Raw genomic sequence first — 20,910 nt, forward strand, 5'->3', positions numbered from 1 at the left:
TTTGTTTGGTGAAGTACTTACATTTTTTAATGAATTTTTGTGAAATATTTTTGTTTCATGAAAATGTCTATTGAAATATTTTTGTTTTTCAAAATGTTGAATTTTAAAGAAATATTCCTGCATTTAGCGAAATATTTTTGGCTTATAGTGAAATGTCTTTGGAGAACAGTGGAATGCCGTTTCAGGGCAATAGATAACATCTCAGTTTTCACACCTGTTTTTCAAATAAAGAAACTTACACTGAAATCAAAAGTCACAAAAACAGGAAAGGAGTCATTTTATCAGCCTTAAAATATGGTAATATTTTCCTCACTTGCTCCTGGAGGCCTCCATACATTGATGACTAATTGAAAGTGGTAAAGTTGCCTGTCACTTCTAATTTATGCATGCCCTGCTGAGCACTTCATAAATTTCAAATATTTATCTAATTCATTAATTTACACCATAACGTACATTTTGGTCATAATTTCATAATTATATTATATCTCTTTATAATATTTGAGAATGAACACAGTATTATCTCGTTCTAGACTTTACCTGGTGAAACATTCAGGTAACAAAAATGAAATTTGTCGGTCCTTAGTTAGGTCACTGTTCTCTACACACAAGAAATCATACAGGCAACCTACCAACCATCGTTGTAATATGATACTTTGAAGAGACTTTTTTGCATGTTGTTTATGGCACATGACATTATGCATGTGTAGTGGGAGCAGTGCTTCTATTGTTGGTTTCAATTGTTGGCCTTGAATGCAGCCTCTCAAAAGTAGGTAAACTCCTCCCCTGGTCCAGTCCCTTAATCAGGTGAACCATATATATAGCACCCGTGGCAACATGCCTGCCTTAATGTCTGGTTTGCCTGCTGGTTGTCACATGCTCCTTGCACTAAGGTAGGTTAAAAATCAAAAGGATTATTCCATGCTTGTTTTTAAGTAATTCTGCATTTACTTTAAGCTAACAAAGTTTAATTTTGTCCTGGAATAGCCCCCTGCCTGCCTCTCTGCCTCGGGTGAACTGGTGTCTGGTTTCATAAGGTTTGTTTTGTTCAAAGATTGTTAATTGCTAAGATGTGGAAATATTTAAAAGGATCCATTTTATCTCTTGTATTTAGTGTCTGTTGGTCTTTTGCTTGAGGTGTCTTTGGTAGCTGTCCCCTTTGTGTCATTGTTATAGTGAAGCCAGTTAATGGGTAAGTCAGGCAACTTGAGGGTTGATGCATATTTTAAGAATAGTTATAAAGAATTTTTTTGTGTTTTTTGTTTTTTTTGTTTTTTGTTTTTTGGTATGTTAGACCTTTTGTCAGCTGCTACTTTGCCTTTTTGTTGATTTTGCCTACATGACTGTTTTGCCTTTTGTTGATTGTTTTGCCTGTGTTTTAATGTATTTGCCTTGTTCTTTTAACCGAGCCAACTGGTTTATTCTTTTCTTTGTTGAATACTTTTATTTCCCCTGTAGTGAGGTGGTTGCCGGCTGCTGATGGAGGCTAGGCACTCTAGTTGGTTCCATGCATTGTTTGTAGTGGTAAGCGCACCGGGACAATAGTTTCACCTGTTTGCTGTGAGTTCACGAGCGGTGGATAAGGTTCACTCCTGGAACACATCCTTTGATAGGCTGCCTCCACCCTGCTGGCACCCCCCTCCCACTTTGCTAATTTTAAATCTCATTGGACTGGAAGTGTCTTTTTTAAGATAAAATAAACAAATTATATTGTAATAAACTTTAATACATCTCACTAAACTGACTAACTTATTTCCTTACCGCAATAACTAACCCCCTTCTCTTCACAGATACTCCCATTTAAAATTATCAATAAATTTATATTGTGTCCTTTTGAACCACGTCTCTGTCTTCATTCAGTTGTTGAACCTGTGTGGCTTTTTCATTTATTAAGCTGTTTGCCCAGCTAGCAGGGAATGTTCTCTCCACATTGGCTAACATTCCCTATAAGTTCTGATTTCTGTTTCAAAACAAGGTTGATTGAAATATTCAAAGAGCATCTTAAGGATGTTTTATCGATTTATTTTTTTTAATTATTATTAAATGTTAACTATCAATGAAAGAGCATTTTGTCTTTAACATTCTGATGTTTTGATAATATTCTGTAGGTAACCGCTTGAATGTTTTCTAAAGTGTTTCCATAATGTTAACAAAGAAGCAACATGTAAAAAATGTTTTCAGGATGTTTCTGATTCCTCAAATCACAATGTTTTTTTATTTAAGAATAGTCTATTTGATTAGAACAAAGATGGAATGTTTTATCTTTTTAAAATTCAAAGGATGTTTGATAACATTCTTTGGGTCACAGATTATTGAATGTTTTCAGAGTACATTATCTCGGAACAAATTGTGAACATAAAGAAAACTTCCCGCTGAGAATGTTTCAAAGACATTAGGGCAGTGTTGTCACTTAACATTTCATTGTTTACCAAACATTTTATTGTTTTTAGAGTATGTTACTAGAGAACACTTTGAACACAAAGCAAACTTCATATTTCCTCCTATCATCGTCATGGGCCCTCTTTTTGGATATCGGCTGTTGTCAGTTATTTTAACAACTTCCCTCTTAGCAGGTGCCTCAAAATGAGTTTGACTCTGCCTCCAGTTCATTAATGCTGTATCATATATGAACCTCCAGCTCCATGTCACCACCTGGTCTTTGCCTACTCATCAGCTTCATTCCATCCGTCCAAACAGAAGTCGGTGACCAACTCCTCCCCAAAGTGTGCTTGCAAAAACCGGTAAAATATATTACTACTTAGGCTAGATGCTCTCATTTTAGTGTCTTCGTGTAAAAGCCAAGAAAGAGTCTTCCCAGCAAGTCTTCATGACATTATCTGTTCATAAATTATTTAATGTCTCTTCTAAACCTAGAATCACATCTTTACAGGTCAGGTGGTGATCACTTTTAAAGAATTATGATTTGATTACATTTCAATTTTATTTCAATCTCATTTTAATTTTGAAGACAGGCGACCATATATTTTGAAATGAAAATATTCGTTAAGTAGAAATGAGCCCTTTGGATATATTATTTGAGAGGGATTTTAAGCTCACGCTTTATGCTTTCTGAGCATCTTAACCCCACATTTCATTGCACATTAACATTGTTCACATCTAAAACCTTTTCACATTAACCACAGCGAAAAATCCAGGACGTACAAACAAAACCAGATGGCATATTTCTGTCTGTATTCGCTGTATCCGCATTGCTTCCGAGCATGTTTGAACGTGTAAACGCAGGGTGATGGGGGAGCATTTGAGGACGCAGCTTTACGCAGCAACTCGAAGAGCTGACTGAACTGAAGCTTTGTTTTCAATCTAAATACAAAACCGGGGATCACGATTGCTTTTTCAACGCCGCCTGTTCATTGTAGGCAACTTGCACATGTGCACTTGCTCCACAATTACGCATGGTACAAGAGGTGTGGCACGGAGCGGCCGCACCCAGCCACTGAAACCAACCGAACTAGGGTATGAACACGCCTGTGCCAATACGTGAGTTCCTCAGATTTGACAAGAGGTTGACTTTGGAGCCTCAGAAACAAGAAGACAACAAAAGTAAGATTGTTTTTACTTCAAAGAGTAGCTAGTAAATTAATTCTACAGATATAGGCTATTTTGGCTTTTGAGCATATGGCTGTCAATACTTGCGTGGATCTCTCCTTGATATCTTTGACAGGTGTGACAGGTCAGCCATTGCATGACTTATTTCTGCCAACAGACCGATTTTGGCACGTATAACTACGCCCTTCAGAAGAAAGTAAAATCCGTTAAAGATAGGTCACACTCAGAGCATAGGTGCGCACATTGCTGAACAACTGTTTTCGCTCGTAAACCACAAACACAAGTGAAGTTTCCATTGCTCAACGTTCAGGATGTTTTGAAAAGTCCTTCCCCCACCCGTTCACCCATAGGAGCATTTGAGTGAGCAGAAAGCGTTTGTGTTAAGTACCAACAAAATCTGGCCTGACGACATTTTCTTATATTCTAAAGGAATCAGAAAGTATATGCTCCTAACAGGCGTGTCATGTTCTGCTGGTTGAAACACAGGAGCAGGAGTGCATTAGCGCATATAGTACAATACAGTGTATATTGCTTTAAAGTATGGGGTTTTTTTTTCTTTCCAATCACTTGACAGCATGATTTCATTTACTGCTGATTCATTCTGTCCGGCAATTGAAACGATTAATGAAGTTACTGCTGTGCGTCATGAGTTAATGCGCACAGACAGCCATCATTCTAATGGAGGAGACGCTCTTACCGTTTCTTCTGATAGTAAACGCAATCTGTTGATCATAGTAATTCACTGAGTGTTCTCTGCTCATTCTCAAACAACGGAGGCAAAAATGGAAATTGACCCAAGTCCGACCTCGTCCGACCAGAGCCCGTTAATTTACAAAAGCAATGAAATTACCATCATAGAAGCCATCTCCCAAACTGTCTGATCTTATCTTGTGTGTAGTTAAAAAAGGGCGGGACTGATTTAAGATTACTGCTAAAGCGAGCCATGATAGAGTTGTAGGGGCTGAACAGAAGTAGGATCAACAAGAGAAGCTAAACAGGTTTTTCACAGACACAGGCTCGTGTTGACTATCCTACAAACTGCTGGGTAATAAAGGTCTAGTTGTCACTTGTGTAGAGCCCGAGCCGTTGTCTTAAAAATCACTTTAATGTAGCGAGGCTAAAAGTGAAGCTGTGAGAAGAAATGAAGAAAAAGAGTAAATATGTGGACTACCGAACCATACGGAAGCCCTGGGCAGACATGCATCATTTTATTTGCCCAGTTTTCTGGCAAGTTTATTTCAGTTTTTTTTCTCTAGATAAAGACTGAACATCAGCTCATATCTCATATATATATATATATATCCACAGGTTTGCAGAAACAGAAACACACACACACAAGGCTTAACATCCGAACTCTTAATACAACTTAAACAGATACTTGTACAGACTGCAGTATTTTACTTAAACCTTTTAAGTACACACAAATTCCATTTCAAGTGATGACCTGAACTGTTATGAAGTATCTGCAGCTGTGTGGTTTCACAGAAACTGGGCTGTATGTTTTTGTTTTGTCAGATTAGCTGCTGTTCTCGTAAACAGTCAAACATAATCAATACTTGCAGTGAGATTTAAATCAGTTTCAAAAGAATAGCACTTAGTGGTATTGCAAAGAAGTGTGTCTGGAAAACATCAGCTGCCTGTATAAAACATGGACATCATCTCTGTGATGTCACCCATATTGGTGTCTGAAGCAGAGTTTCAAAGCCTGTTTAATCAGTCACCAATTTGGAAATGCTGCTTCAATCTAACTTTTGGTTGACCTAAGACAAGATAGAATTGAAGTGGGCCTGTCTCCTGGTCAGCTAAGTCGCAATGCCCTCAGTTATGCAAAACTGCTTAATATATCATCAGAAGTTATGAGTTGTAGGCCTACACAAATTCTGTCCCCATATATGTGCAGATAGAGCAATTCTGACAAAAAAAAACGTGTGTGTATGTTGGGGGGGGTGGGTGGGCAGCAGCCAGTCTCAAGCAGACACCAGAAGAGCTGCAATTCTGAGCACTTACACAATAGTTTCATCACTCAAGACTGGAGGATGCCACTTAGCGATGTCACAACAGTTTAAAAGGCAAAAGGGAAGGGAATTTAATTTGAATGGTACGTTTATGGTTACAATGATGCCAGCGGTTGCATGCTCTTATTTTGACGTTCCCTTTGAAAACGGAAGTTTATTTTGAAACGACTCTGCACGTAATGAACAGAAATGACAGTTCCAAATGGAAACCGGACAGCCTCACACTCTGAGCGCTGTGTGAGAGGGATGGACGGAGAGAGAGGGATATTGTTAAAGGGAAGATAGGAGTAACAAGGTGCGTGAATTTCGTTTTCTGTGTCATGTAATTGTAGTTAATGTATTGCTGACGCCAACAGTGGACTTTAGTTCTTTTTTATTCCTGCTAAGTTCTGTTGTTTTAAGGTCAGCAATAATCAGTGTCGAAAGAAAGGGTAGGACACGTATGTATCCCTTGCGCCAAATATCCTTTTTTTATTTAGAAATACAGCTTCCCTTCTAATTCGACTCACCTCATCACTATTCGCCTCCTCGTGGTAGCGCTAATGACAGGAATCCTGAACTTGATCTTTTAGGGTAAAATTGTATTCTTCACTAAATCAGTCCAACTCCATTTATTAGCACTAGAACACATTCGTGGTTCCCATTTCTCGATTGCAACATAGGGAAGTATTACTGATGACCCACTACCTTGGTTTATTGAGCAGAAAGGGGAAGTCTAATGTTAGCGCGGCAAGGAGGGTAAAATGAGGTTATACAGTATGTGCTAACAACTGCTTCTGTGTTCTTATCATTCATTTTTGGAGGAGGGTTAGGCTACTTCAATGAAAAGTAAAGACTTAAATACAGAAGAAAACAGGCATGAGGGAGGGGAAACAAAGAGTGTCACTTTGTATTGCAGTTTATTGAAGGTTTATTTTAAAAATAACAGAATACTTGATGTTATGAATCAGTGCCCAAAAGGAATCACAGTACACACAATATTAAAATATAGTAATGGTAATGTGGTGAGAATTGTTCTGAGCTCTGCTAATTCCGACAATAAGAATACACATTGTAAAGGCTTTTCTATAATGAATCAACAATGGTATTTTTCTTTTGAAACTTTGATGGAAAACTGAAGAGTAGCTCTAATCCCAATTAAGTTCCCTTTTATATGTTTTTTTGTTTTCTTTTTTACTTTAAATGTTTACATGGCCAGACAGACTGCAGACTGATGCAACTCTCTATGATTTTCGGCCCAATCTCTGTGTTCTTACAGAGCACTTAACAACAGCATTCACCTCTTGCCTTTTTTTGTTATTATGCATTGATGTGAAGCAGATTCTGTGTGCACAGAGGCCTCGTCTAAAATGGTCTACCTCATCAAGGAAGCAAAACACTTAAGATAAGCTGCTACTCTTCGTGCCAATTTATCCATGTATCTGCCTACAATGACAATCATCTTTGCCCTGTGAGTAAGAAGTGGCAAGATCAGAGCAGCATGATGCTTGGTGAAGTTTGTTCATCGGAGTATTAATAGTTTTCTTACCAGTGTAATGCTAAAGAGGTACAAAATAGTTTACACTGATGACATTCGAACTGAGTCTATTTTGACATTCTGTCAAATCTTGTGCACATTTTTTGTTTTTTCTGGAAGAAAAATACCCTCTTAGTCTTATAATACCGACACCACTTCTCTTCTATGAATTCAAGAGAACACTGCTGCTTGATTTTATTGAAAAGTTTCTAATTACAGTTTATGTTTAATTATCTCAGACATTTTAAATCTGTTAGATCTCAAGGAACATTCTGAACACTCTTGACAACAACCCACATCCTGATCTGTTAGCTGACTAGTTTGTCACAACAAAAACAAGTTTGAGTTGAGCAAAGAAGTATGAGTTGTGCATGTGATTCAGGTCCAAAATTGATTATAAAAGTTATTTTGAAATCAGTTTTAACATTTTGAATGACTGACAAAAAAAAGCATGCCACTTTTTGTTCTAATTTTCCATTAATGGTTGCACCAGAGATCCTCTTTGAAAAAGAATCTTGTGTATCTAGAGGTTTCACCCTGATAAAAAGATTTATTTTTTGTTGGTTCTGCTGTGAAGCGCTTGCTCAAAGGTGGATTCATGTTTGGTTTCCGTATACGTTATTACAAAGGTTCCACCTGGACTTGCTTGATTAATGCGTACATGTAAACTTTGCCTGTAATCTTGATTCCAGATGCGTGCCACCTGTAAGAGGAGTCTTGGACTGATTCTGGTCGGTGGATTTCTGCTGATTGCTCTATTTTATGTTTGGAGTCCAGGGAGCAGCTCCAGAGTTGACATTCGGCCAAAACAGTGGAGTCCAGTTATTAAACACCTCCATGGCAAAATACAAAACATTGCCAGCTTGTATCATGACATTCCCTACCACATAAAGGAGGATGTGGCATGGTATGTTATTATTCTCCCTGCTGGTTATTTTTTCTATTTCTGCTTTCTATTCTCATCAATTCACCTTGCTCCATTTTATTTCCTGACACAGTCGTCTGGCTCAAAATACATGTGTGTGTGTGGCTGAGAAGGAGACTGTTCACTTGCCCTTCTCCCATCTGCTGTGGCCTCGTGCATGGGCCCACGACATCAGTATGGCTTTCTTAGAGTCTCATCCTGACCCAGAGGGTGTGAAGAGCAACAGAGCTCAGGAGTACCACAGCTTTCAGAGGAGGTAAAATTTAAACTGATGATGCATCTTACTTCCAGGAAATACACTCTTGCTTAACCATGTAACTGTCATCGTCACTTTTCTGATGTTGTGAAAGAAAATTTGTGAAAGTTTGACCTGAGTTTGGAAAGACTCCTTTGAGTCATGCTGTTTTATATCAGGTGAAGCTTTCTCGTTGTTCACCTGCACTAGCTCTGTTTGCCTTGGGGCTTATTTGCATCGTTATTTGCATGGAAGCTTTCCTGTAATTGTAGTCAATGCACATAAGTATCCTTAGGGAACTCTGTTTTCAGCTTTGTGCTGGAATATTCCTACTGTAATAAAAACATGAAACCAGATGTAAAAATTCGAGCTAGAGGGTTAGATAATCTGGATGAAATAAAAGAGAGGCAGTTTCAGGACATGCATCAGACTGATGTTGTCAGACTGGATTTTATGCTGGAAAAACATACATCCTCTTGCGAAACAGGTAGAACAGGAAGTACTGTAGCTTTAGCAGGTTTGTATGAACTGTGGGAGATACCACGATAGAGACTCAAAATAATGATTCACCGTTGTTTCAGGCACTTTGCTCTTCCACTGCAGCTGTACAGTACAGTGTACCTCTTTGTCTTAGGCTTTGTTTTATGGAACAAGTCATGATGTAAGCAATAAAATTAACTAAATAAAGGATAGGTTTACTATAAACATGAAAGCAGCTAGCTGTTCCACACTTCCACCAAAAGAGCTGTCATGTAGCCTGAGAAATCTGCAGGGATGATAAAATCTGATTTTTGTTGCACACAGATGCATTGAAACCTGCTGCATGTCTATTGAGAGTTGAGCAAGAAAATTGCTGCAATATCTCAAAAGGAAATTTCCAAAAGGATTGAGTTCCAAAACTCTCTATATCTATTTAATTAAAAATTATACATAAGTACGAAGAGCAAAAAGTAGTCACAACTGAGACAACTCAAATAAACATACATACATACGTACATACATACATACACACATACATACACATATACACATATACATACATACATACACACATACATACATACAAACATACATGCATAAATATGCACACACGCACGCATGCGCATGCATACGCACGCACACACACATACACATTCACATACACACACACATACACGCACGCACACATACTGTATACACACATACATACATACATAAATTACACACACACGGACACGCACACAGACCTACATACATACATACATACATACATGCATAGATACATTGCATACACACACACACACACACACACACACACACACACACACACACACACACACACACACATGTATGTTTTATTAAAAGACAGTTTTATCTTCCCAGGTCATAGAAAGGTGGAATTGAGCTTATGTTTGTGAATTTGTAGTCTATTTAGCAGTGTAGCCCATTTGCTTAGAAAGGGGGCATTTTAACTATGAACAAAATTTGGAATGCTTGATAATCCACTCAAAGAGAACCGACACATCTGGATGCTATTTGCTTTACACTGCAAGGAAATCTTTTGCTTGCACTTTAGGAATTACAAGGCTTCCTTGTGTGTTATTTGCACAGGCCTAATGACTGTAAAAGTTGTGCATTCTTTCTTTAAAGCAGATTTTTTTTTATTCAAAGTGATAAATAGATGTATGTTCTTACCTGATATGTTCTGTTTGCAAAGGTCCTTTGACCCTTCAGATGTGCTGGTTATAGCCGAAGCCCAGAGTCCTCTTCAGTATCCAACCCAGGGCGTAAAGGTGCGACCCCTCAAAACCATCATCATTCCTGGTAACAGCATATCAAACATGACACTTTAAAACACATCAAAGAAACAAACATCTTCAGCATCACATCATTGCATACTTTTGAGGCTATTGCTTATAAAATCGGTCATTCAAAATGCTTCACCATCATCTCATGATGCTTTTCATGATTATCATTTATTTTTCCTCAGGTCTTGGTCTAAAACAAGAAGAAAGATCCAACTACTCTGTAATTTTGTCATTTCTCCATTGTAATTTTTCAGTTGGCATTCCCATGATTTTCTGTCTTAATTTCAAACTTTGTGGTTGATTTTCATTTCTTTTTCTCCCCAATATTACAAATGGTCTAACAGGTATATTTGACAGCAACACTGGGGACTTTTGATATAGCGGCTTCAGTTGACAGTGTTTCTGTGAATGGAGCAGCAGAGAAGCACATGGTTCTATCAAGTCCTCTCCTCTCTGCTCTGAATAGGCAGCTGCAGTTTGTCACATACACTAACACTGTGTTCCACCCCAGGACAGCAGATACAAGTAAGTTATGAGCTGATAGACACAAGTGTTTTCTTTAGCCTCCTTAGAATCCTCTTTTATATTTAAGTATGATAAAAAAAAGTAGTGTTGTTATAAAATGTTACAAATTGTCTAGGTTATAAAAGAATGATAACTATGTACGCATGTTTCTGACAGGATGGGTTGAAACAGGCCCTACTTTCAAAACACCCACCTCTTGGAAAAGCTACCCACAAGACTGCCCACAGTTTAATGTTGTTCACACAAGTTTGTTACTTTCTGATATTTCAGCCAATCAAAACCAAGTCTTACAAGATTTATAAAAATAACAAGATTTGGTGCATTTCAGTTGTTTGTGGATTAACCATATAAGCCAAATGCAGAAGATATTATATCCCACTTAACAAGGAGCAGGCCGGTGTTCAAAATAAAGTGTGAAACCTGATTTCCAATGAGGGCACAGGGCTTACCTCCAATATTTTACTGCCAAGTCTTTATCACAAGTTTAGGTTTAACTGTTAGAGTTTGCTCTCTACTAGGAGAAATTGAATACACATACAATGTAACAGCTGGTAATAATCCTCAACAAGGCACTTTAGAAATACCAGCTGTGTTGGGCTATAATAGAAACTTCCTGTAATGCATTATCTTATAACACAAAAAAAGTATGTACAAATGTGCAAGAAGAAGCAGAGGGAAAGACATGGGGTGTTGGCTAAAGCAAGTAGATGTGAGAATATCTAATAAAAAGTTCAGTTGAGTAAAATTTAATTTATTAAAAATTGCTGTTGACATTTTCCATATGTTTCCTAATATCACCACACATCAGTCTTAGTATCATTTTGTCACACCCAGGCATGAAAACAGAGAATAGCATTAAAAATTCAATGTGGAAACATCATTGGACCAACTCGATGCCAATGTTATATGGTTATTGCTGATGACGTCCTCCCTTCAAGAATCATGAATCAAGTTTGCTAATCGCGTATCCAGAAACAATAAATAAAATTGATAAAAAAATCTGACCCAAAGTGTTGAGTTTTGAGAAACAATTCTGGATTTTCTTTTTTAAATAATGGAGAATATGTTGACACATAATATAAAGTTTTGTTAAAAAAAGCTCCTCTGAATTTTTTTCCCTTTATACCCAAGAAATTAAAATTGATGGCCACTTCTGAATGAATAAATCCTGAATTTACATAATTTCTACGAACATATTGAAGAGTAAAAGCCCTAAACCATTATAGCCGGAAATGATGGAGGGCATAAATGTTCAGCAAAAGGTGAAGCTAACACATTGGATGCTCCCCCTGGTGACAGACTGCAGTAAAGGCCCACTTTCTCTATAACAATAGATGTCAAACTTTAAATTTAAAGTACTCATTATAAAAAACTGTATTAAAGAAATTTCCCCCATGTCAGTTAGTTCTCATCATACTGATTTATGTGCAAGTGTTTGTTCTTCTGAGAAACCGGTTTTTAATCAGTTACTTTATGCTTAAAAGAGGAGATGTGGCGTCATGATTGACGGCTCTCTTGACAGATGCAGAATCTTTTACCTTATAAGCAGAAGGAAGGAGCCAAATTATTGCAATTTTCAAACACTTTTTTATATGACTGGATTTATCAGGAGGAGAAAATAAGACAAGTCTTAATGTTATGGCTAATTGCAGTTCTGCATGACAGTTACATATATTTTGTGTCATTTGCTGTCTTGAAGATATTGGACCTTGATTTCCCTCTTGTTTTGTTCTGCAGTTCAATTTTCAACCAAAGGTCACCAGGCTTTTTTCACCATCAAAGTTGGACATGGAACAGTCCCGGCACTTTACAACCATGGATCCCAAAAAGGTTTGAAAGTAACCGTATGGTATTTCATTTGGCTTTTAATTTGAAGAAAAGTGTATAACAGGGATAACTGAACTCTTAATGTTTTTTCTTCCACACAGAGTATAACATTAGCGCTCTTGTTACCATCGCCACCAAGACCTTTCTGCGCTATGACAAACTCAAAGATCTCATCGACAGCATTCGACAGTACTATCCCACTGTCACCATAGTGATTGCAGATGATAATGAACACCCCCAGCCAGTGACCGGGCCTCACGTCGAGCATTACATCATGCCATTTGGAAAGGTGAAGAGGTTTGTGTCTCTGTAAAACATTCCCTTAACAGCATGGTTTACGATGTGTGATTGTCCTCTTTACAGGGATGGTTTGCAGGGAGAAACCTGGCAGTGTCTCAAGTGACCACCAAGTATGTGCTCTGGGCGGATGATGATTTCATCTTCACTGAAAACACCAAGCTGGAAAAGATGGTGGAAATAATGGAGAAGACCACTCTGGATATGGTGAGAAACAGAAAAGTGCTTTAGAACTCTTCAACGTTTATAATCTATAGACATCTGTTAACACTGGATGGCCCAATCCCAATTTCCCCCCTAAAGCCAGAGCACTGAACCCTTAAAGACTTGAATGATGCTAGGTGTGGGTTTGCAAATATTCAACCCAGAAAAACAAACAACTCTACAAACATGCTAACAGTAACCATGCAAGGGATACTTATCACTTATCTTTCATCCAGCATAATACTGCAATGCAGGTGTCATTTTTTTTTTACCACACTCTTAATTTCTACGCCCAGCGCCCACATTGTGTGAACAGCAAATAAATGTGTACACACATTTGCGCCTATGGGCATATTGGTCCTTAAATGAGGTGTGGTGCAAATGGAACAAGAGCAGACATACTAATTGGATGGATTCACTTTACCCCCAAACCACATCTATGATAATCAAGAGACTTTATCCAATATTCGCACCTCTGCACCTCACTTAGCCCCTAGATTGTGCTTCCCCTTAAATAGCAAAATGTGGTTAGACATGCTCTAATTCATTTCCAATGCAGCTTTGACCATGTTTATTTAGATAGTTGAAATAGGGCCCCATGCTGTCATTTGCAGATAAACTTATTTGTGGTTTTCCAATCATGCCTATTTTGTTTATATGTAGTGTCTTTTTCTTCAAGCACAGGACACTGCCAAGCATAGATGTGTGTATGTATGTATGTATGTATGTATGTATGTATGTATGTATGTATGTATGTATGTATGTATGTATGTATGTGTGTATATGTATGTGTATGTATGTATGTATGTATGTATGTATGTATGTATGTATGTATGTATGTATGTATGTATGTATGTATGTGTATGTACGTATGTATGTATATATGTATTTATGTATGTATGTGTGTATGTATGTATGTATGTATGTGTGTATGTATGTGTGTGTGTATGTGTGTACTGTATGTATGTGTGTATGTACATATGTGTGTATGTACGTATGTATGTATGTATGTATGTATGTATGTATGTATGTATGTACGTATGTGTGTATGTATGTACGTATGTATGTATGTATGTATGTATGTATGTATGTATGTATGTATGTATGTATGTATGTATGTATGTATGTATGTATGTGCCAAGATAGTGATTATCTATCACACATTCCATGTCTTGCTTTCTCAGGTTGGAGGTGCAGTCAGAGAGGCGACCAGTTACACAGCCACATATCGTCACACCATTTCAGTAGAGGAAGGTGGAGAGGAGGGCGACTGTATACACATCAGACAAGGCTACCATCACATCATTGAGGGTTATCCAAACTGTGTGGTCGCTGATGCAGTCATCAATTTCTTCATGGGGAGGACAGATAAGCTGCAGCAGGTCAGCTTCAATCCCCGCCTGGCACGGCAGGGTCATCTTGGTGAGTCTATCTGTAATGCCTACTATCAAAAAGGTAACACTTGGATTTATATTAGATATGTTTTTCTCAGCAGTGTAGCTATAAAGACAATAATTAGCTTGCTTACATTGAAAACAAAGTTATTTGAAACAAACTTTTCTGTTGATGCTGCAGAGTTCTTCGTGGACGCTCTGGGCTCCCTCCACATCGGCTCCTGTAGTGACATCATTGTGAACCACGCGTCAAAGATCAAACTACCCTGGACTAAAACAGACAAACAAAAGGCTTACGACAAATTCCGCTATACATACTCAGGCTCTGACAAGAACCTCCATAATGAAATCTACTACTTCAAGAACAGGTTCAAGTGCATGACCAGCAACTGAAACCTGCAGTACGTCATGTTGGTTTGCTTCCATTATGTGAGGAAAAGTGACTTTTTTTCTAATTTTCAGGCAAAGTGGAGACCTCAGAATACTGTATTACTTTTGACAGTTTTTTTCACTGTCTCAGAATTTGCTGTTAAATGATTGTTTGGATAGATTTTGTTCTGTGAACAGAATAGGATTCTTTTGTATGAACTGAAAAGCCAAAATATAAACCTCCATATTGAGTGTAAATTATTCGTAAGGTGCGCATGAAGTATGTATACCAAACTGAACATTGATGTCCAAAATTAAATAAGACAGTTTTTTGTTTCTTTTGTATACAGATAAATGCTGTGAAGTTCTGTCCCATGATGTTATCTACATAACTTCTTTAGTAGCTTTTTGTCTGACTTACATTTCATAAAAAAATGTTAAACAGTTACTCACCAAAGAGATAAAAGTGTCTGAAAAGTGTCAGTGGCTACACATAAACTCAGAAAAGACAGGACTAGTGATCGAGTTATAGTTAATGTTTAGGCTCAGTCTTTCCCCAGTTTGACCCCGGTTGTGAATGGACTGAAGTGGCAGCAGCAATTAAACTTTTATGTTCTTGTTAACATGTAGCAACATTTGGAGTCAAGGTGCAACAGCCGATTTGAGTTTGGGTAACTGAGTCGACACGTGTGCTAGGCTCGAGACCACAAGGTCTTCTAGGCATGGTGAACATCAAACATTTTGATGCCAGTTATGGAGAGAGAGAGTGTAGAGTGATAGACAAGCCAATGCTTTTGATGCATCCTCTTACACTTCCTCTTTCTCATAAACTGAATCTAAACACCATCAGACCTTCTGAGAAAACGTTGGTAATGCAGGCGTTTCTTACTCAGGAATTATTTTTGTTTTTAAAAGCGTTTGAGTGATTTGTGTTATGAATGTTATTTATGCATTTGGCTCCAAATTGTGAATTGTCAAAGTGTTGTCAGTGTGTCTTACTGTGTTTTTTGCGTTGTATGCAACACTGTTGTACAGTGTTTGGAGTTATTGAGCTTTTGAAAAGCTTCTTATCATTTGAACTTTTCTCTTTAATTAATAAAAGTACAGTAATAAAAAATAATGCTTGCCATGCGTTATAATTATATTACAAATATGATTGGATGGATGTAATGGGCACCTCCATTTATTTTTTTTAAATAACTGTTATGCCCTTCCAAATACAACAATAACCTGAAGTACAATAAACAACTGCTCATATCCCCTTTGGTCACCAGCTCTTTGCACTACCGGGTCCGATCTACCCAAATGGCCCTGCGACACACCTTCATTGTTGGCCTATCATTTTGCTGTTGTCTTTTTTAAACATGGCTTTCACTTTCCAAAGTTCATCTATGTGACCCTCCACCAAACCATCACGGCTGAGTCCTTCACATTTCATCAGCTTCACCATCTCATCAGCCTTAGATGACATTTTCAGACATCTACCTGTTACCTCCCTAGTCTTTGCAGTTCTTCAGGTTCATCTTCTCATCAGCCAAAACCTCCACCATTAGTGTCTGGACTCCAAGAGAGGATAGATTTCACTGCAGCTCAGGGCAGACACCCTTCGCTCGCCTTATCTCCCTGTTGAGTTCATGAACCAGATACTCAGATGATAATTCAGTACCACAGAATCTTTGTCAAATATATGTTTATTTTATTAACTTCTCTCTCCTGATTGAAGTTCATTTATGCTGCTTTCCAACATACCAAATGACTTAAATCCCCCCCAAAAATTGCTTCATTAAAGGACCAGAGAACAGATGGTATTTTTTTTTACATGACCTCACAAAAAGAAGGAACATCATCTGTTGTCATTTGCTTATCCTAAACTCTGCACACCTAAAAGGAAACTTCTGTTTTCTCTCACTTCCTCAAAAGGGTAAATTAGTTGAATCCGTCTGGTAGACTGACCTTGTACTGAAAATGTATTAATGCAACTTTAAGTGCTTCAAACATCCATTAAGAGGATTCTGATTGACAGCTGACCCGAACAAAAAGAAAGGCCTTTTTCCGTCCAACCAGCACTGTCATATATCACACAGGATATGTTTACTGCTTGACTTTGTTTCTTCCTGTTGGTCTGAGTGTTACAATCCCTTTTGGTTGTGGTGTGTTTAACACCAATATGTGAAAAAGCTCTGAGAAAGCCTTTTATGTAGATGAAATGCAAAGCCCTGCATGAGATATGGTCTTCTTCTCTGTCTTTTGACCTTATTTGTTTTTTTGTAGTTTATTGTCAACTGCCGCCAGTAAAAAAAAAGTTTCCATGGTTACACAAAGGCACATTTCCTCTTACATTGTCTCAAACAGCTAGATGAAAAGGACTTTCAACTGAAAAAATAAGTTTGTAATGGTGTATGTATCAGAATGAGTGGAAAATTACACAAACAGTTCACTTTACCTTTGAGTCATTTGACTCTTAAGTAAAAGTAACGTCTTCTGTAAGTAACGTATAGGGTAAAAACATAAACATTTCTGATGTTGTAAAGTCTGTTGTTGTCTCTCTCCAGTTTTTGTTACTCTGGTAACAGCTGACTTTTTCCCTTGAAAGTCGTGTGATCCTTTATGCCAGTTGTTCCCAAAGTGGGGTCCTGGGACCCCTGGGGGTCCGTGAACCATAGCGTGGGGGTCTGTGAAATAATTTGAAAGCATTTTTAATAAATTATAAAATTGTGCTGTGTCATTACAAAACAGCATATATACCATTGTTATGATACCATTTGGTGGCTCGAAGGGATATGTGAGTCTTGCTACTGTTAATTTTCTGAAAGCGTTTAAGATCAATTACTTGAAAAGTATAAATGCTGTCATGTTGAGTCCACAAGGAATGAAATGACCCTCTGTTTTAAAGTAAACAATTTTACAATAATTTACATTTTACAATACAAATAGTTCCAAGGGCAACTAAGAGTGCGAATAGTAGTAGATTAGGGTCAAGGTTCGGGTTAGGATTAGGTTTGGGGTTAGGGTAAGGATTAGGGTTAGCGTTAGGGTTAGGACAATGAAAGGTAAGGATTAGGGTTAGGATTAGGGTTAAGATTAGGGTTAGGATTAGGGTTAGGACAAGGAAAGGTTAGGGTTAGGATTAGGGTTAGGATTAGGGTTAAGATTAGGGTTAGGATTAGGGTTAGGATTAGGGTTAGGTTTAGGATTAGGGTTACAGTTAGGGTTGGGTTAGGGTTATGTTTGGGGTTAGGGTTAGGATTAGGACGAGGATTAGGGTTAGGATTAGGGTTAAGATTAGGGTTAGGATTAGGGTTAGGGTTAGGATTAGGGTTAGGGTTATGGTTAGGGTTATGATTAGGGTTACGGTTAAGGTTGGGTTAGGGTTATGTTTGGGGTTAGGGTTAGGATTAGGACGAGGATTAGGGTTAAGATTAGGGTTAGGATTAGGGTTAGGGTAAGGATTTAGGTGAGGGTTAGGGTTAGAGTAAGGATTAGGGTTATGGTTAGGATTAGGGTTAGGGTTAGGATTAGGAGTAGGGTTAGGGTTATGGTAAGGGTTATGATTAGGGTTACGGTTAGGGTTGGGTTAGGGTTAGGTTTGGGGTTAGGGTTAGGATTAGGGCGAGGATTAGGGTTAGGATTAGGGTTAAGATTAAGGTTAAGATTAGGGTTAGGGTTAGGATTAGGACGAGGATTAGGATTAGGGTTAGGGTTAGGGTTAGGATTAGGGTTAGGGTTAGGGTTAAGATTAGGGTTAAGACTAGGGTTAGGATTAGGGTTAGGATGAGGGTTATGATTAGGGTTAGGATTAGGGTTAGGGTTAGGATTAGGGTTACGGTTAGGGTTAGGATTAGGGTTAGGGTCAGGATTAGGGTTAGGGTTATGGTCAGGGTTAGGATAGGGTTATGGTCAGGGTTAGGATGAGGGTTATGATTAGGGTTAGCATTAGGGTTAGGGTTAGGATTAGGGTTACGGTTAGGGTTAGGATAGGGTTAGGGTTAGGATTAGGGTTAGAGTTAGGGCAAGATTAGGGTTAAGATTAGGGTTAAGATTAGGGTTAGGGTTAGGATTAGGGTTAGGGTTAGGATTAGGGTTACGGTTAGGGTTAGGATAGGGTTAAGGTTAGGATTAGGGTTAGAGTTAGGGCAAGATTAGGGTTAGGATTAGGGTTAAGATTAGGGTTAGGGTTAGGATTAGGGTTAAGATTAGGGTTAAGACTAGGGTTAGAGTACCATACCAGAACCAGAATTAGGATTAGGTTTAGGGTTTGGGTTAGGGTTAGGGTTAGGGTTAGGATTAGGGTTAGGGTTAGAACCAGAACTAAACTTAAGTTTACAGATCCAGAACCAAACTCATGCAAACAGAACCACAACCAAACTCAAACAAACAGAACTAGAACCAAGCTCAAGCAAACCGAACCAGAACCAAACTCCATCAAACAGAACCGAAACAGAACCAGAACCAAACCCAACCAGAACCAAACCAGAACCCAACCAGAACCCAACCAGAACCCAACCAGAACCAGAACCAAACTCAAACAAACCAAACTCAAGCAAACCAAACTCAAGCAAACCAAACTCAAGCAAACCGAACCAGAACCGAACCAGAACTGAACCAGAACCGAACCAGAACCAGGACCAGAACCAAACTCAAGCAAACCGAACCAGAAACATACTCCAGCAAACCGAACCAGAACCAAACCAGAACCAAACCAGAACCAAACCAGAACTGAACCAGAACAAGAACCAGAACAAGAACCAACCTCAAGCTAACAGAACCAGAACCAAACTTGAGCAAACCGAACCAGAACCAAACTCAAGCGAACTGGGTTATTGGTAATGATTAGGGTCAGGGTTAAGGTTTGGGTTATGATTAGGGACAGGGTTATGAAAAGGGTTTGGATTAGTGTTAGGGTTAGGGTTAGGACTAGGGTTAGGGTTAGGATTAGGGTTAGGGTTAGGATTAGGGTTAGGATTAGGTTTAGGGTTAGGATTAGGGTTAGGGTTAGGATTAGGGTTAGGATTAGGGTTAGGGTTAGGGTTAGGGTTAGGATTAGGGTTAGGGATAGGGTTAGGGTTAGGATTAGGTTTAGGGTTATGGTTAGGGTTAGGATTAGGTTTAGGGTTATGGTTAGGGTTAGGATTAGGGTTAGGATTAGGGTTAGGTGAGGGGAAGTGAACCTGTCCCCCGTAACGGGGGGCAGGAGGTGCATGGTCCTTCCCCCAAGGTGCCCCATCCCCACCCACCGAGCTCATGGTGACACTTTTATCGTTTTTAAACTATATAATTTTTTTGTCTTTTTTGTTGTTTTTTATATTTTATATATATTTTTTATTTTTTTAGTGTTTTTCTTTTTATCAAAATATGAAATCCAAAATAAAATAATGCAATTAAAATTAAATTGCAAGAGTTTTAAACAAAATTAAATTCCCTAAAACTAAATTAATTTATGCCCACGCGCAACGTTTCGACCCCTTGGGTCTTCTTCAGGCCAGGGCATAAAGTGATAAAATGCTTGCAGGCAAAAATGGAGCGATTCTCCTATAAAAGGCCAGAGCATGGCCGCCATGCTGACCAATCAAAACAAAGTTCTTCTGATTCACTATAAAGCATTGTCTCTCAGAGCCGCAGCCTTTGATCATGACACATCACTTATGTGCTTAATTGGTGTTACAATTATGAGGGGGGTCCTTGGACAATTTTCTCACCTGTAAGGGGTCCCTGGCTCCAAAAAGTTTGAGAACCCCTGCCTACTGAGAGTCATTACAACATTTCACCACAAGATGGAAACAAAAGATCAGAAAAAGATTACAGTGAAATCCTTCTCTGCTTTGTCAGTAGAAATCAAATGATTATTAAGATTATAATTGTTTTTAATATCATTGGTGGTGGTGACGGTTGTATCAGTAACGGTAGTAATAGTAGTAATCATAGTAGTTTTGTCACTTCATGCAAGTTATGAGCAGGCTTGGCTGATTTATTTATGATGTCTTTAATGTTTGCCTATTTTATATGATTTTTAAAAATGTATGGTGACAATGCAACACCCTGTTCTACATGTTCATATCTTTTGCTGTATTTTTAGAAAAAAAATTACACACTGCATTTGTCCCTGTACTGTCATCTTAATGCAGCAAAGCCATGTCGTTAAATGATTCACCTTGTGTGTGTGTGTGTGTGTGTGTGTGTGTGTGTGTGTGTGTGTGTGTGTGTGTGTGTGTGTGTGTGTGTGTTGCTGTGTGTGTGTGTGCTGGTAAGATCTGG

At 38.3% G+C, this 20,910-nt stretch overlaps 1 protein-coding gene across 4 annotated transcripts; it reads left to right on the top strand.

Moving 5' to 3' along the window:
• Window positions 1-809: 809 nt before the first annotated feature.
• Window positions 810-15,778, top strand: b4galnt1a (beta-1,4-N-acetyl-galactosaminyl transferase 1a). Of its 4 annotated transcripts, none has more exons than XM_034696496.1 (13): window positions 810-890; window positions 985-1,034; window positions 1,456-1,521; window positions 7,788-8,002; window positions 8,094-8,276; window positions 9,952-10,058; window positions 10,225-10,262; window positions 10,387-10,567; window positions 12,305-12,397; window positions 12,496-12,683; window positions 12,758-12,898; window positions 14,080-14,317; window positions 14,471-15,778. In XM_034696496.1, the coding sequence occupies exons 3-13, from the start codon at window positions 1,477-1,479 to the stop codon at window positions 14,680-14,682; spliced, it is 1,641 nt and encodes a 546-aa protein (XP_034552387.1). In that variant the 5' UTR covers window positions 810-890; window positions 985-1,034; window positions 1,456-1,476; the 3' UTR covers window positions 14,683-15,778. The 4 variants fall into 4 exon arrangements, with proteins under 4 accessions (XP_034552387.1, XP_034552386.1, XP_034552388.1 ...); XM_034696495.1 differs by lacking the exon at window positions 810-890 and adding an exon at window positions 2,636-2,738; XM_034696497.1 differs by lacking the exons at window positions 810-890; window positions 985-1,034; window positions 1,456-1,521 and adding an exon at window positions 3,264-3,558.
• The last annotated feature ends 5,132 nt before the right edge of the window (window positions 15,779-20,910 follow it).

Source organism: Notolabrus celidotus, chromosome 11 (genome assembly GCF_009762535.1).
Source record: "Notolabrus celidotus isolate fNotCel1 chromosome 11, fNotCel1.pri, whole genome shotgun sequence".
NCBI classification, from domain to species: Eukaryota; Metazoa; Chordata; class Actinopteri; order Labriformes; family Labridae; genus Notolabrus; species Notolabrus celidotus.